The 15,459-nt window shown below is 40.5% G+C and overlaps 1 protein-coding gene across 32 annotated transcripts in view; it reads right to left on the reverse strand.

Annotated features, from left to right (window-relative positions):
* The window catches only part of NRXN3 (neurexin 3), a 1,559,048-nt gene that overhangs the window by 787,902 nt on the left and 755,687 nt on the right, over positions 1–15,459 (reverse strand). For all 32 annotated transcript variants that reach the window (XR_009399188.1, XR_009399187.1, XR_009399186.1 and 29 more), the window contains one exon: positions 6,250–6,369. Coding sequence is in view for 28 of the 32 variants with exons in the window: in XM_059373628.1 (XP_059229611.1) it covers positions 6,250–6,369 (120 nt within the window). In the remaining 4 variants the exon portion in view is untranslated. The remainder of the gene's footprint in view (positions 1–6,249; positions 6,370–15,459) is intronic.

Consider the following 15,459-nt stretch of genomic DNA (forward strand, 5'->3'; position numbering starts at 1 on the left):
GTTTCTAATGACTATCAGGTAGTAACAAATCTTTTCTTTTTATTATGTTCTGTTAGTCACCATACAGTTCATCATTGGTTTTTGATGTAGTGTTCCAGGATTCATTATCTGTGTACAACACCCGGCGCAAGTAGTAGCAAATCTAGTAAGAATGTGAGCTTTCACGTCAGACAAAGTTGGATTCAAGTCCTCACTCAGCTATTTCCTGTGTGACTTCAGTGTCCCCATTGTGAAAATCAGGACAATAACATTTCATAGGAACTTTGGGATGATTAAAGGGATGGCATCTCTATAAAGGTCCTAGTAGTGTGTCAGGAACAAAAAAATGACTTGACAAATGTCAAATATTATTAGTTACAAAGAAAAAAAAACTATCACTACTTCTATCATACTCCTGGTGCTGTACCAAAACTTCAAGAAGCTGAGTGACTAAATCAATTTCAGTTAAGGGTTAGCATTGACAATTAAAGTAGTTTGATTCTGAAGCTAATTAACTTAATGGCTGTGCTATCTTTTATAATTTAACAATATATATACACTACAAGTCAACTTTTTAAAAATTTGGGTTCACTTAAAATGCATTTCTAAGACAAATTTCCAACAGTGGTTCAAAGAAAAAATATTTGGGGTCTGTTAGTCCTCATCCAAGACTCAACATGGAGGTTTAATCCCAAAGAAATGAGCACCATATTGGACATGCTACTAAACTAGATGACAAAATCTAATAATGTTTTCTATACTTTGAAAAATGCATATAATGCACCATAAAGCAAAATCAGGCAGCCAGAATGTCAGCCCTGGCCGCAGCCTGCCTCTCCCTCTCTCTCTTGCTGGGATGCTATCTTCTCTTTCCTGCCTTCTTTCTTACCATATATGCTTAGAAGCTACTTAGAAATTTTTCAAGACTCATAGGTCCATGAAAAACCTCAATAAGATCAGCTCTTCTTGATGGAATCTCCACCCCAGGGACAACTGATGCCTCTCCCCTTCATGAGCCCTCACTACATGTGGTTTATATTTCTACTAAAGCACTTCCGTGTGTGTCTTCCCCTGTGAGACTCTAATGTCTTTGCGAATGGGGGTGTTATCTTATTCACAATCATATCTGCAAAAAGTGTCTGGTGAGTGAATGAAAGAGGAAATAATAAAGTATTTTAAACAGCAAACAAATAACTTAAAACTAAACTTCTCAGATATGGCTTATTTATAGGACGGGCAGAACCCGGAAACAGAGGTAGGAGTTAAACACGTAACTGAAAACATGAAGACATTGTAGTCTGATATCTCTGGAAATTATTGCTGTACAAATAACAACACAGACTTGTAACGTAATGCCCGTGTATCTGTATGGATCCAGGAGACAGAAAGAACATACACATGTCTATTTCCTTGTTTGTACACTAAGGAATGCATACATTGCTCATTTTTTCTGAAGCCTGAATGGGAAATGTGTTTTTAACAACTTTAATCAATACACCAACCTACATTAAAAAAATAAATAAACCTACACAATAAGGAAAAAAAAGCAAAAGACCAATCAATAGCCAACAGTGCAGCTTAACAGCCACTCCAGCAGAAAACTATCTGAAAAGGCGCTTCACACTCCACTGTCTGCACGATGCACAGCTGCTTGCTATTGATTTGTTGCAAGCAAAGAACATCTATTATAACGTGCCAGTGTGAACCTAGCAATTTCTCCAACAAGTAGCCCGCAATGTAGGACCAGCCATGTAGCACAGGTCGCTGGCTGCGGAGCGTGGGCTGAGGACCCACATTTATTTCCTTCTGTTTTTCCCACAAAACCTTGATAAACACCCAATTTCTAAATCCAGCAACTTGCTGTGTTTTAAGCGCTCACACGCATTACACTGTCTCACATTCACTTCTCCAGGGCCCAGGAGCAATAATGAGACCTCAAAGTTGTGCGCAACTCACTACCGTTGTCATACACACGCTCAGGGAGAGCTGTGGTAAGGACTGGTGTAAGATATTTAAAATCGCTGTTTTCACAAAGCCCCCAGGAATGACAACGCTTTCGTATATGTGTGGGTATATGCAAGTGGCATTGGATTTTGTGCAACATTGTGCGGTATTGTGGAGAGAGGGACTCAACCACAGGTCGCCCTGCCCACATCACAGGAAAGGGGACTGGATTTGCTACGTTGTGATGGCTACCACCCACTGAAACCTCCGAGGCCCTCGGCCCTGATTTTAAATACCAGTAGGAACCCAATATCCAAAAAGAATATCCCTATGAGAAACTGTGTGGGGTTCCATTTCTTCTGTTGTTCTTAAAATGTAGCTCCATCATTAAGTCAGAACTCAGGTGGTATGCACCTTCTAAGAAGTCAGCCCTCTCTGGTTTGAGTTTTTCAGAAGAACTGAAGATTTTCTTTGGAGAACATTACTAGGGTGTGTCCTCCCCTAGATCTCACAGGATCCTACATGAACCCCAAATTACTTCTGGGATGATTTTGTTCATTATGGTTTCAGAACAGCTTTAAAAGTCACCTAGAGGAAACTCCCTGTGAATCTGCTTTTAGATGAAATGGTAGAAGATCTTATCTTAAAACTACATAAGACAATTAATAAATCAGTTATACCTGGGTTTCCAATCAGATCACTTTTGGTTTCTATCCAGTACAAGAGATCCACTCTTACACAAGGTAACCAGCCACGGAGAAGACATGCCACACCTTCACAATCACTGTGTCAGCTTTGCATGGCTCTCTCTAAAACAAAACCTGAAATTCACCCACTGCCTCCACCAATCCACCATGCTCTCAGAGAAAATGATGGAATAAAGTTAAACCCATCCATGCTTGGTCTATTCGTACTAAATGAGATATAATTTCTAAACATAACCTCTATTCATGGAGGTGACAACTATGTGACAGCACCTGAAATTCATCAAGCAAACACCCAATTTGGCAAACAGGCAAGAAAAATCAAAGGTCATAAATGAAAAAACCAATGCTAGGAAAAATGTGGAGAATGCTAAAATGCAAACATTTCTTTAGAAACTTACAAATCATGCCCAGATACAAGTAACTTTTCTATACATGATGAACTGAATAGAACCCTTTATTTTGAAAAATATCAAAACCTAGCACTTTCCTATTGAACTAGTTTCTATTCTTGGACGTGCCTTAAGAAATTGTGTTTTTGTGTTGTTTTTTGTGTTTTTTTTGTTTTTTAAATTTCCATTAACTGAGGTCAATCTGTTGTCCTGAGAAAGATCTCATGGAAAATAAGAGATCCAAACCTTCTCCCCCAACCATCCACCAAAACAGTCTGTTGCCACTAGATAGACTCTTAAATCAACCATAGGGTCCTATGACAGCATTGTCAGAAATACGATGTATTTTAGATATATGCGACTTTCTGTAGAATACGCTATTCCTAAAAATCAGGTAAAGGCCCTATTTCCTTGACATTCCAATCATCACATCGTGCTCCATTTCTGTTATTTAGGTCAAAGGCAGGCCACCTGCTGCACGCATGCTACCAAAGCAATCACTAATGGCCTCTGCGTTCTTCCATCTAAGACTCAGCCCTGCTCATCTTTCCTCTTCCATTCACTTACTGTTATCTGTTCCCCTTCCTTTGCACTTTTCCCCACAGCCTTTCCTAATGATAAGCATGAGATTTATTCAAATCTTGGTGACTCCGAAGGTGAAAACTCTTCTTCTGATGCAAGTGAAACTACCAAGAATTTGCTAACAGAGGCCCAGAGAAAATCAAAAGTGAACTCAATTTTGAAGACGTTTGTGAGATAAAGTAGCAAATTACAACGCTAAAGGTCAAGGTTCGTACAGAAAGTAATGATCTATGACGTAAACAGGTAAGGCTGATTTTTTAGGTTGAACAAACTGCCTCCAATGCTAATTCCAAAAGAAAAGTCCCCGATACTTTCAACGTCAATCATGGGATACAGAGACATCTACTGTACAATTCTAAGCAACCTAAATTTCTGATATATGAGGTCGGTTTCATTAAAATTGCATATCTACACATGACAGTTATATCCAGTTTATCTGAACTCTATTTATTCCTTATATTCTGCAATTAAAATGTACTTGCTCACACTTCCATATAGCCGTCTAGTCATACCAGCCCTGGTCTGCTCTCCAATCAGAGACGAAGCGAGAAGATTCTTTAACAACTTGGGCTCAAGGTCTTCTACAATAAAACCTTCATCTGTACGGTTTACAGAATAAAATCCAGAATACAATACCCAGGCCTGGATATCTCAGAAGCATCCTTGAAGGATGACGTGGTATGGTCACAAAAGAAAGCTGACATTTCCCAATCCGCTCTAGTACCTCATTATATACTGACAAATTGTTCAAGTCAGATACTGTAACCGTCTTCATTCTGGACATGGCATCTGCTCTTGACAAAGTCAGAGAAAAAATCATAGAAATCCAGGAAGAGTCCTATTGATTTTTAGTAGAAAATAGTGCCTGGGCCTGGGTGGCCAAAAAGAACATATCAATGAGAGAAAAGTGTATACGTACCTTCTGAAGACCATGCTATCCACCGCAGTTAGAATCACTTACCTTTCTGCATTTTCTGTGGGCAGTCTCGTCCTGACCATTTTCTACCAGGAGTGGTATGTATTTAGGATATGGAATAAACTTGGGAGGATAAAGAAGCATTATGCCACCATCTAGGATAAAAAGCTTTCCCAATGAGTCCTATGCAATCAAAGTGGAAGGCAAATAAAGAACATGTAGCACAACTGCCCAGATATCCTGGGTGGGTCCATAACTGCCTATTTCGAAGTGAAACAACAGCATTTCTGACTCATAAGTGTGGGAATAAGACTTTCAATAATACCAAGTACTTGGAAAGAATAATCTGATACCAAAACTTTCTGCAGATACTACGTCCTTTATGTTATAGACCTAGAGGCACCTGCTTACATTAGATCAATGAGAAACAAAGATGTTTATCTCTACATTGGTACAGTTCCCACCTGTTTCTCCAGGTAGCTCTTAAGAGACTGACAGAGCATATAAAGACAAAAAGTTATGAGAAAAAATGAGAAACAGAACACGGGGCAACTATGCACATGAAAAAAAAAAAGTTGAGAAATAAGGATTCAAGAAAAACCAAGTGATCATGATAGAGATAGAATTGTAGTCAGTACCTACTCCCACTTAGGCAACCATACTGTGACTTTAGTATCTGCTCAGATAACACCACACACCTTTTTATAAAACCAAGAGGTCAACAGACTACAAGTTCAGATCACAATATAAACTCCTACCATTTAGAAAGTCAGAAGATCAGCAGGATCCACTATGTCAGGGCTTTCAACAAACCTCTTTGAATAGGTATTCAGAAAATTCAGGCGTTGGCCTATTCTTTAAAAATAGCCATGTTAGGAAAGTAACATAAGAAGGCCGTGGAGATACAGGTTATAGATTCCCACAGAACTAAAGTATCTCTACCATCAACTCTAGAATCATCTTCATGAAATCAGTCTTCTAGAATTAAATCAGCTGATAGAAGCATTGCTAGTGGACAAAATTAACAACTGGCTCTCTTCCAATATGAACCGAATATGCAGATACATACTTATAAATATATGTACAAAATAGAAATGCATATATAAACAGAACAACTATGTACATACAAACCAAACAGATATCAACAGAGTTAGCTACAGGGAATTTCCAAATATTTGAAAAGCCCCTGAGAATGCCTAAAACATTTCTAGTTAGAAAAAATAATAAACTCTGAATGTCTTCATCATTTGGAAGAGCTAAGAAATTCTCTAAATTCAGAATTTTGAGAAAACACCTAGATTTTTTAAATAACCTCTAAATTCTAGACAATGCAAATGGAAGAGTCTCAAAACTGTTATCCAGATGACTTAATTATGGAAAAACCGAACTCCTTAGAGCAAAAATATTGCTTGAGCTGGATTTTGTTTTGTTTTTGTTGTTGCTGTTGGGGGGGGTGTTTTTGTTTTTGTTTTTTGCTTCTCAGACACAGGCAATCTAATCTAAAGAAAAAACACATGTAGTAAGCAAATGGGAAAACATGTAGTAATGTTGAACAAGTAATATCTCTTTGCTCTTCCATTAAGAGCACCAGTGCTCTATTTTCCAAGTTTCTGGAGGAGGAAATTGCTTACAATTCTTTCAGAAGAACCATCCTTTTACATTATGTTCCTTAAGTTTTCTCTAAACCTCAAAAGAGTGAAAACACTCCCAAGTATGAAAAGGTTGTACTCACGATCATTGCACTGGTTTCCGGAATATGACGTCATGGAGCAGTCGCAGGTGAAGCCTTCCCACTGCTGCATGCAGACCCCTTGGTTGGCACATGAATCTTCCTGGCAGGTGGTACTTGGTCCTAGTAATCCATAAGAAGAGGGGGAGAGAAGAAAAAAGGAGAGAGACAAGTGTTCACAATGAAGTTCAAAGCAAGCACTTGACTTTGCGACTCCCATGCCCCAAAACATTCAAAACCACAACCTCCCAAAATGTCATCTCTAGATCATGCAACGAGAATCAGGATATACAAAAGACTACAGAGATACACACTTAGCCACAGACTATCAACAGTTACACACAGAAGGGAGAGGGCTGAACACATTGTTCTCTCTTAGGCAGACTTTTCAAAAGAGCTTCATCTCTATCACCCAACTAGAAAGACACTTCATTTGGAATATGGTCTTTCTAGACATATAATGGTAAAGCAAAAAAAATTTATTCCCATGATTCTTATGAATTAAGGCATAAAAGTCCCTAAAGTTTACTTTATGACATTAAAAAGATGTTTGATGACATGAAGAGGAAAAGAAAGAGAAGCATATAGCAGCCAACATATATTGGTGTTTTGTAGGTGGTAAGTACTGGGTACTAAGCACTTTGTCTACATTACCTCATTATGCTCTCCAGTGACACTAAGAAGTAAGTAATTTTGATCAACCATTTCACAGAAAAAAAAAAGAAAAAGTAAAAAACTAAGCTTATATAAGTAATCTACCCAAGGTCACACATTTGGTAATGAAAGGACCATGATATCCAACTTAGGTAAACCATCTCTGGGAACCATGCTCTTAGCTAGCTACATCAGTAGTTCTTAAAGTGTTATTTCTCAGACCAACATCACCTGGGAAGTGGTTAGAAAGGCAAAAGATGAGGTCCCAGACCTACTGAATCAGAAACTTCAGAAAGAGGTAAAAATGTGTGTTTTCACAGGCTTCCAGGAAATTGTGACACAGTCTAGAGTTTGAGAACCAGTATATTATACTGTGCTATCACTATTGGTTTACAGAAGGGTGTACTGAAAAGCAGTGTCCATATGCCAGAGGATGCAAAAGAGAATTATTTGAGGGATAGGAAGAAAATATTAGAAATTGCATTCTTTTGATTCTTTTTCTTTATTATTTCTATTTTCGTGTGCTTTTCATAAGTCAACAATATATAAGTACAGTGGTACAAGTATCTGATGTAGAAATAATTACACTTATGGGGGGCATTCTCAAAATCTTTTCTTTTCCTTTTTTTTTTTTAAAGATTTTATTTATTTATTTGGCAGAGAGAGAGAGATCACAAGCAGGCACAGAGGCAGGCAGAGAGAGAGGGGGAAGCAGGCTCCCTGCTGGGCAGACAGACCGATGCAGGCCTCGATGCAGGCCTCGATCCCAGGACCCTAAGACCATGCCCCGAGCTAAAGGCAGAGGCTTAACCCACTGAGCCACCCAGGCACCCTCAAAATCTTTTCTGGATATGAGAAAGCAACTGAAAAAGTTTGGTGATCTCTACTTTACAGGTTGTCATTAAAATCTCTCTTTAGGTCAGCCTGGGGCCTCTCTTTTACCATTTGCTCTTTTTCATTTCTGTCTTCTGCCTTAACCTCGGGATTAAAGATAAATCCGCACCTTTGGAATTATCTGAGCTAATAAGAACTATCTTAATATTCAAGATAACTCCCAAGAGAGCCTCAGCAAAGGAGGCGAGCCCTTTGACTCATCAAATATATTACTCAAGATCTGATGCAAAAAAGCACTTGACAGAGTAAAAATATACCCACTGCACTAAGCACATATTTCACCGTTTCCAAAGCAAAGCCTCACATGGGCACAGAATATTGAAATGTATGTATGCGGAGTCCTAGGGATGCATGTTCAAAAGAGACACGACTACAAAGGCTTTGTCTTCTGGGTGGCAAGACATTCTGTATTTATTCATGAGGGATAGAAGCAATACAGACCATCACTCCTAATACAAAGCTATTAGGATATGACATAAGGAAAGTTCAAGACAATTACTAGCACTGGGGGAGCAGCACTGCCGCTGGGTCTCTGTAGTTCCTATCTGCCATGTGGTTCCCCCATGTGGAGAAGAAAGGGGGCTCATGGTCATGTTCTCAGTGGGTCTTAAACTTGAGCATTGTGTTGTACAAGTTTCATTAACAATGGCAAATCAGGACAGCTTCTTTCAAAGGATAAAAGTTTCTGAGAAGTCCCCAGGGCTCCTTGACCAAACAGCTCTTAGCAGACAATGGACTAGTAATTCAATTGTACTCAGGAACCAGAAACACATGTAAGGCTTTCCCTTGAAAGGCAGTAGAACCCGCAAAAACTTGGGAAAAACACAATAATCCCTTGAATGTTAATTGAATCTGAGACCAGGCTTTTCTATGCTTTTCCCTTCCCCCTAACTCGGCAAATGCTCACCATTTTCTAAGGACCAGCTCGAAGGCCTCGCCTGTATAAAGCGTTCCCTAGTAACTTCAAACAATTCTCCCACTTCTTAGTGGCCATGACACTTATTATCTGCATCATTAACATTTACATAGGGTAATATTCAGTTGAACACTTTATTACACATTTGATGTCCTCTGCTTATAGAAGCCTCTAATTGTTTTGTATTTTTTCAGTATTGTCCCCAAAGGACAGAATACTGCCTGCTGCTAAAAATCAAAAATATGCTTTGATTATGTCCTTGCTGGGTTCAATGTTCTGTGCCAGATACAGAGAATGTGTTTCAGTCAGTGTTGAGCTATCTGAAACCCCATCTGCCTATGTCTCCTATTGTCGAAACCTGAGCATGGTTGTGACTCTGCTCCACAAAGCGGAGAATTTGTTGCACATGCCATTACGGGGGCAAGTGCCATGCAGAATCAGATAGTCCTCAAAGACCAAAGATTGTTGGGGCGCCTGGGTGGTTCAGTGGGGTGAGTCTCTGCCTTTGGCTCCGGTCATACATAATCTCAGGGTCTTGGTATCAAGCCCCACATCGGGCTCTCTGCTTGGCGGGGAACCTGCTTCCCTCTCTCTCTGCCTGCCTCTCTGCCTCCTTGTGATCTCTCTGTCGAATAAATAAATAAAATCTTAAAAGAAAAAAAAAAAGACCAAAGACCTTCTACTGTAATCACCTCGGAACAAGAGCAGCTGTGGCAAGGCGGGGCTCAAACCTGCAACGACTCCTCATAGATCTGACACTAAACTCGCACTTGTCATTGAGGCTGAGATCCTGGGGCCTTGCCTCCTCCCCCAGCTGCGTGTCCCACTCGGGGCCCCCAGCTCACAACGCTGCAGCCACCCCTTCATCTTTTCACTCCCCCCCACCCCGCCGACCCCAGGGGTGCTCACCTGGTGGGCCCCACAGCAGCAGCTGCACTGGGAGCTCAGGACAAAGGTGCCTTTTCAGGCTCCACCCAGACCTAGTGGCCCGGGACAGGTCTCAGGAATGGGAGTCGTGATAAGCCCTCTGGGTGGTTCTGAGGCCTGCACACCTTCCAGGACCTCTGCTCGTACACTTCAAGACCATCTGCCTTCAAGGTCCTATGCTCTTGTTCTACCTATAGCCTGAAAAGTACTTTCTGCAGATTATCAAATGATCAGTCCATTCTTACTCTATTTAAGTTTCAGGCTTAAGGTGGGCTTTCTTCAGACTCTCCAATTTCAGGTGGTCTCCACCAGCTTTTCTCAACAATGCACTGCCTAGAACTAAGTCATTTACTAAAATGTTTATTGTTTGTCTCATCCTATTGGAATATAAGCCCTGTGAGGGCAGAAGTCTTATCTGCTTCTCTCAACTTTATAGCTCTAACTTTTTTTTTTAGGTTTTTTAAAAAATTATTTACTTGACAGACATCACATGTAGGCAGAGAGGCAGGCAGAGAGAGAGGAGGAAGCAGGCTCCCTGCTGAGCAGAGAGCCCGATGCGATGCGGGGCTCGATCCCAGGACCCTGGGATCATGACCTGAGCAGCAGGCAGAGGCTTTAACCCACTGAGCCACCCAGGAGCCTCTATAGCTCTAACTTCTGATAAAGTATTTGGTTTAAATATAAGTATTTGATAAGTATTTGGTTTAAAACAAGAGCTCAGAAAATGTTGCTAAATGAAAAAAGAACAAGAGAACCAACCCCCCCCCCAAAATAAAGTCATTCTTTAATCACTTAAAGTCAAATGGTACTCCTAACTAACAATTTACCCATAAAATTTACCAATATCACTTCCTACAAACAATTTTCAACTTGGAATCACTTTTTGGGGGGAGGTATTGATGGTGGTGGGATTTAATTGGCCATATTCCCTGCCCTAACTTAACTACTAGATTTGGACAATCTTACCAGATATTGACACAAGAACTCTTCTGTGTCCCCAGTGTCCAGGGACAGTATGAACAGCTGAATGATTAAGTGTTGGCATTAGAGCCTAAAAAGTTTCCTAGATGATAATATAAGCTCCTGTATTTAAGTACATCCTTTCCTGAACAGATATTTTATATTTGTCTATTTCTCAGATAGCAGTGTCTCCAAAACTAAAGAGAGAAATTAGAGAAATATGCCAAACTACCCCCCAAAAAAAGAAAAAAAAAAGAAAATCTTCAACAATGCTTCTAAAGGTGCCTCATTGATATAAAATTATCCTGTATAAAGAGGATATAACAATAACAAACCAAGGGATTTACATAGCACTTATCATCTGCCAGACACTGTGCTAAGTACCTTTCAGATATTAACTCAATTAATCTTCATAAACACATGATGAAGCAATTACAATTAAGGATATTAGGAAATCAGAAAACAGGAATAATTTTCTCAAGGAAGAACTTTAAAATAACCCAGAACTTTAAAAATAAGGGACTGATGATCAAGTTGGAAGGCAAGAGTTTCAGAGAAGTACAATGAGCCAGAGAGTTAGGTGATACTTTTTGTGAAGCCCCCATTATAAGTAGTAGGTGAGGTCTCAAACCCAGGCTTGCTAACTCAACAGCTGAGCCATCTAACCTCTATGAATATGGGTAAACCTACAGGGAGAGCGAGAGCAAGAGAGAGAGAGAGAGAGAGAGAGAGTGTGTGTGTGTGTTACCACTTGATTATCAAGAGAAATTTAAATAAGGTATCTATAATCTATAATCAGAGAAAGATGACTTTTTAATGTAAAAATGTGTGGGTTTTTTTTTTTTCAAGGAAAATTTTCAAAGGCCATTTCGATTCAACATTCAGAAGAAAATTAACAGGAAGATCTAGTTTTATCTGCTTATATATAACACCAGAACAAAAGGTCTTCAAAACTATTATTAATAACTTAAAAGTGCAGGGGTGCGTGGGTTAAAGCCTCTGCTGTCAGCTCAGGTCATGATCTCAGGGTCCTGGGATCAAGCCCCGCATCAGGTTATCTGCTCAGCAAGGAGCCTGCTTCCCTTCCTCTCTCTCTGCCTGCCTCTCTGCCTACTTGTGATCTCTGTCTGCCAAATAAATAAATAAAACTTTAAAAAAAAAAAAAAAACCTTAAAAGTGCACTAAACCTTTTGGAAACCCTTGTATCCAGATCGTGTATATGACTTTTGCATTTGCTATGTAACCAATCCTCACTGAAACAGCCACATAGTCTTTTTGAGACAAGATGGTGACTTTTCTTCGTCTAGCAGGGAAGTGACAAGGCAACAGAAGTGTGTAAGAAAAAACTAAACAAATCCTCAGTGATGGTGGTACTTTGGTTTCTAACTCTCTGCTCTGTTTTTAGTTCACAGAAAAGCATCACGGTGTGTCTTTTCTTTCTCAGATGATACCTCTGATGGCTGCCACAAACTCCCCACCACTCTGCTTGAGTTTGGGATTTTTTTTTTTTTGTTTTTTTCTCTTCAAGAACTGTCCCAGTCAGTCATTTCATGCCTGTTATTGCTAAAACCCACCTCTGGGTACATGCAAAAAGATTCGGTCAACTCCTCTTCATGGTCTAGGAAATCAAAAGTTGACAGACTGTCTTTTACGACTTGCAGGTCCTTGAGATAGAAATGCTGTCTGAAGGACAGCAGAGTTCTAGAAGAGTGTATTTTCCCTCTGTTAGTGCCCAAGTAGGACTCAACCAAGCCTATGTCTCCAATATCCCAATTTATAGTAAATGTTGCTAAACCAGCACTAGCTGGTCTTGGCCATATTGGGGTTGGGGGGTAGAGGGTGGGGTTTGGTGACCAGGGGAGAACATCTCTTTTGTTCTCCCCTTTTGTTTGATGCCCTTTATCCTAAAGGGTCAAGGCTGGTAGCCCAGGGATCGGCACAGGGAAAGGCTGGCTTAATAACACTCATCGTCTTTAATTGTAAAGCAGGGAGTGTTTGTCAAAGGATTCAGAAGCCGTGCACAAACCCTGAATGGGGAAGCTTCATCACAGCAGACCCCTGTGCCAACCAAAGGGCTTGTCCATCCCTCCCAAGCACAGCCACAATGAGAGGAGCCCTGTGAGGGCAGCCAGGGACTCTCCAGAGAGCTCTGTAGAGCCATCTGCAACTTGACTTTCCACTCCTGATACGTACATAAACCTTTCCACTTTCACATTTTTAAAATTTACATTGATGGGTCACCTGGGTGGCTCAGTGAGTTAAAGCCTCTGCATTCAGCTCAGGTAATGACTCCAGAGTCCTGAGATCGAGTCCCACATCTGGCTCTCTGCTTAGCAAGGAGCCTGCTTTCTCCTCTCTCTCTCTCTCTCTCTCTCTCTCCCTGCCTCTCTGCCTACTTATAATCTCTGTCTGTCAAATAAATAAATAAATCTTTAAAAAAAAAATTCACGTTGTTTCATAGAGGAAGAAGGAGTGAGAAGTCATGGAGTGGGAAGGAAGGAAACAATAGAAAAAGGAAGATGAATCCATACAGATATATGTATGCATGCGTGTGCATATGTGCGCAAGACCCTTACTAGCTTCCTGAGCCACCTGTAGTCCCGCTGCTAAAATACAAGGACTCAAGTGTTGAGGCTTCAGGGGCAGTGTCTGTGACATTAGGAATAACCTACTTAGCTCTGTGTCTTGGTCCCTACAGCCAAGATCCCTCTGTAGCTCTCAGAGTAACTCTACATTCACAGCTTTGGGTTCTCTTGCCTTTTCTGAAGATAGTCATTTACAGACAACATAAGATTCATCCTTAGTAACTGGCAGAAACCCAATTCACTTCTATGTAATTTTAAAATAAGAAAGCACTGATCCTTAACTGTGTCAAGTGTCCTCCATATAGAGCCAACTGAGAAGCGAATGGTCTAATTCACACTTTACAGAAGATTAAGCAAAGCCAGAGAACGGGGTCCTAAATATTATTATAAAATTTCACTGGAAGGGGCAACTGGGTGGCTCGGGTGGTTAAGCATCCCACTCCTGGTTTCAGCTCAGGTCATGATCTCCGAGACCTGAGATGGAGCACCATGTCCAGAGGACTTGGGTCCCTACTCAGTGGGGAGTCGGCTGGAGTTTTTCCCTCTTCCTCTGCCCCTCCCCCCACTCACGCATGAGCATGCTCATTCTCTCTCTCAAATAAATAAAATATTTTTTAAAAATTTCACTGACAGACTGTATTCCCACGATCTTACTTTTTGTCTAAAAGGCAAGATCTATGTCTTCCTAATGCTCAGAAAGGCATCAACAATGTTCTTAGCAAGCATGTTCAGGTGTTTATGGTTTCCTCTCCTCGAATGAAGGTTCAAAAAAGTCACTTGGTTAGGATGATGAGTGAAAAAGACTAATAATAAAATCCAACATTCTGGAGACACTGGGGTGGTTTCACGAACACTCCTGTTCTTCACAATCACTCCAGCCCTCTCATCATATACTGAGCATAAAATGAGTCAAGGCGAGCATGGGAATTGGTTGAAACCAACAAGCCCTCATGAAGTCTTCATCTCCAATGGCCTTTGATGAGCTCTGCAAAGGTAAATATTTAACAACCAGAACAACAACAAAAAACCCTGATCTGTAACATTTCTCTAACCTGATTTCCATAGTGTAAAATACTCCCACCATGGCCAATTTCAAGCCAATATCTGTTACATGATGTCAACCAGCTTACAAAATTCCTGAAAACTCCTGTGCTGGTACCAATTCTAGTCCAGCCCTGCGCTTGATGGTCAATGAGCAGCAAAGTATGCACACTCTGTGAGTAAAGTGATTTATACATGTGACACTTGCATGACAATGGAGGGGGGCATTAGTGCCACCCCTAATGCCCACCCCCGTTGGGGTACTGGTGAAGGCCTGAGAATGGCTAGCATCATATCGCCTTCTCGCTCAACCTACCCTATTTTCACAGAGCGCTGAAGGTCACAATGATCAGATCACTTCTTCTTTTTAAGATCATGAACAGCTCATCAAAAAGTCAATGCTGCCTCAGAAAAATGTAAACTGAGCTCTCCTGTTCTGGTTTTCCTTCTTTTTCTACACTGACGTAGCAGTCCTTTGGGGGTAGTAGAGGGCATTTTTTAAAAAGAGAGAAAAGAGGTTTCAAAGGGCTTGCTCAATGAAAATACAACGAATTTTAAAAATAGTTTGTTTTAAAGAACATTGTGCAACTATCATCTAGAACTTAGTGAAATCGTATTGACATAAACACCATCTACCATAAAGCCATCTAAAGGACCTTCTCAGATAACCTCTGGTCACCTGGGTAGTGCCTCTGCTTTGGAAATAGACAAGTCCAGACTTGCACCATATGCTACAGTAGAGAAGAGGTCATAGGCTTTAAAACTCAGCTTTACCACTTACTAGCAATGTGACCTTAGGCTAGCCACTTAAATTTTCTGTACCTGAGTTTGTATAATGGGGACAGAAATTATTGGTACCTCACACAATGTGAAGATTAAATGAGATAAGGTATGTAAAGCCCATAAAGTCATCTTGAGGTGGCAAGGTCATGGTCATGAGGGAGACACAATATACTAACTCCTCAGCCTGTGCTTAAACTAAGTAAACCCTTAATTAAGGGTATTATCAACTCTGTTGGGGAGGAAGACCATGTTCTCTGCATTTTAGTTGGGGTATAGTTGAATAGGAGTCCACAAACAAGATACATTAAGGTAGTAGGTCACAAATGCACACTCTCTTATAAGAAACCCCTCAGCAGACAGTGCTAAGGGGAAAAAAGCAAAATCTTTGGGGGAAGTTCTACTGAATTTCCATCTCCATTATTTCTCATAATGCATATCACTTCTGAGAGACTG

This window comes from Mustela nigripes, chromosome 13 (assembly GCF_022355385.1).
Source record: "Mustela nigripes isolate SB6536 chromosome 13, MUSNIG.SB6536, whole genome shotgun sequence".
Taxonomy (NCBI): Eukaryota; Metazoa; Chordata; class Mammalia; order Carnivora; family Mustelidae; genus Mustela; species Mustela nigripes.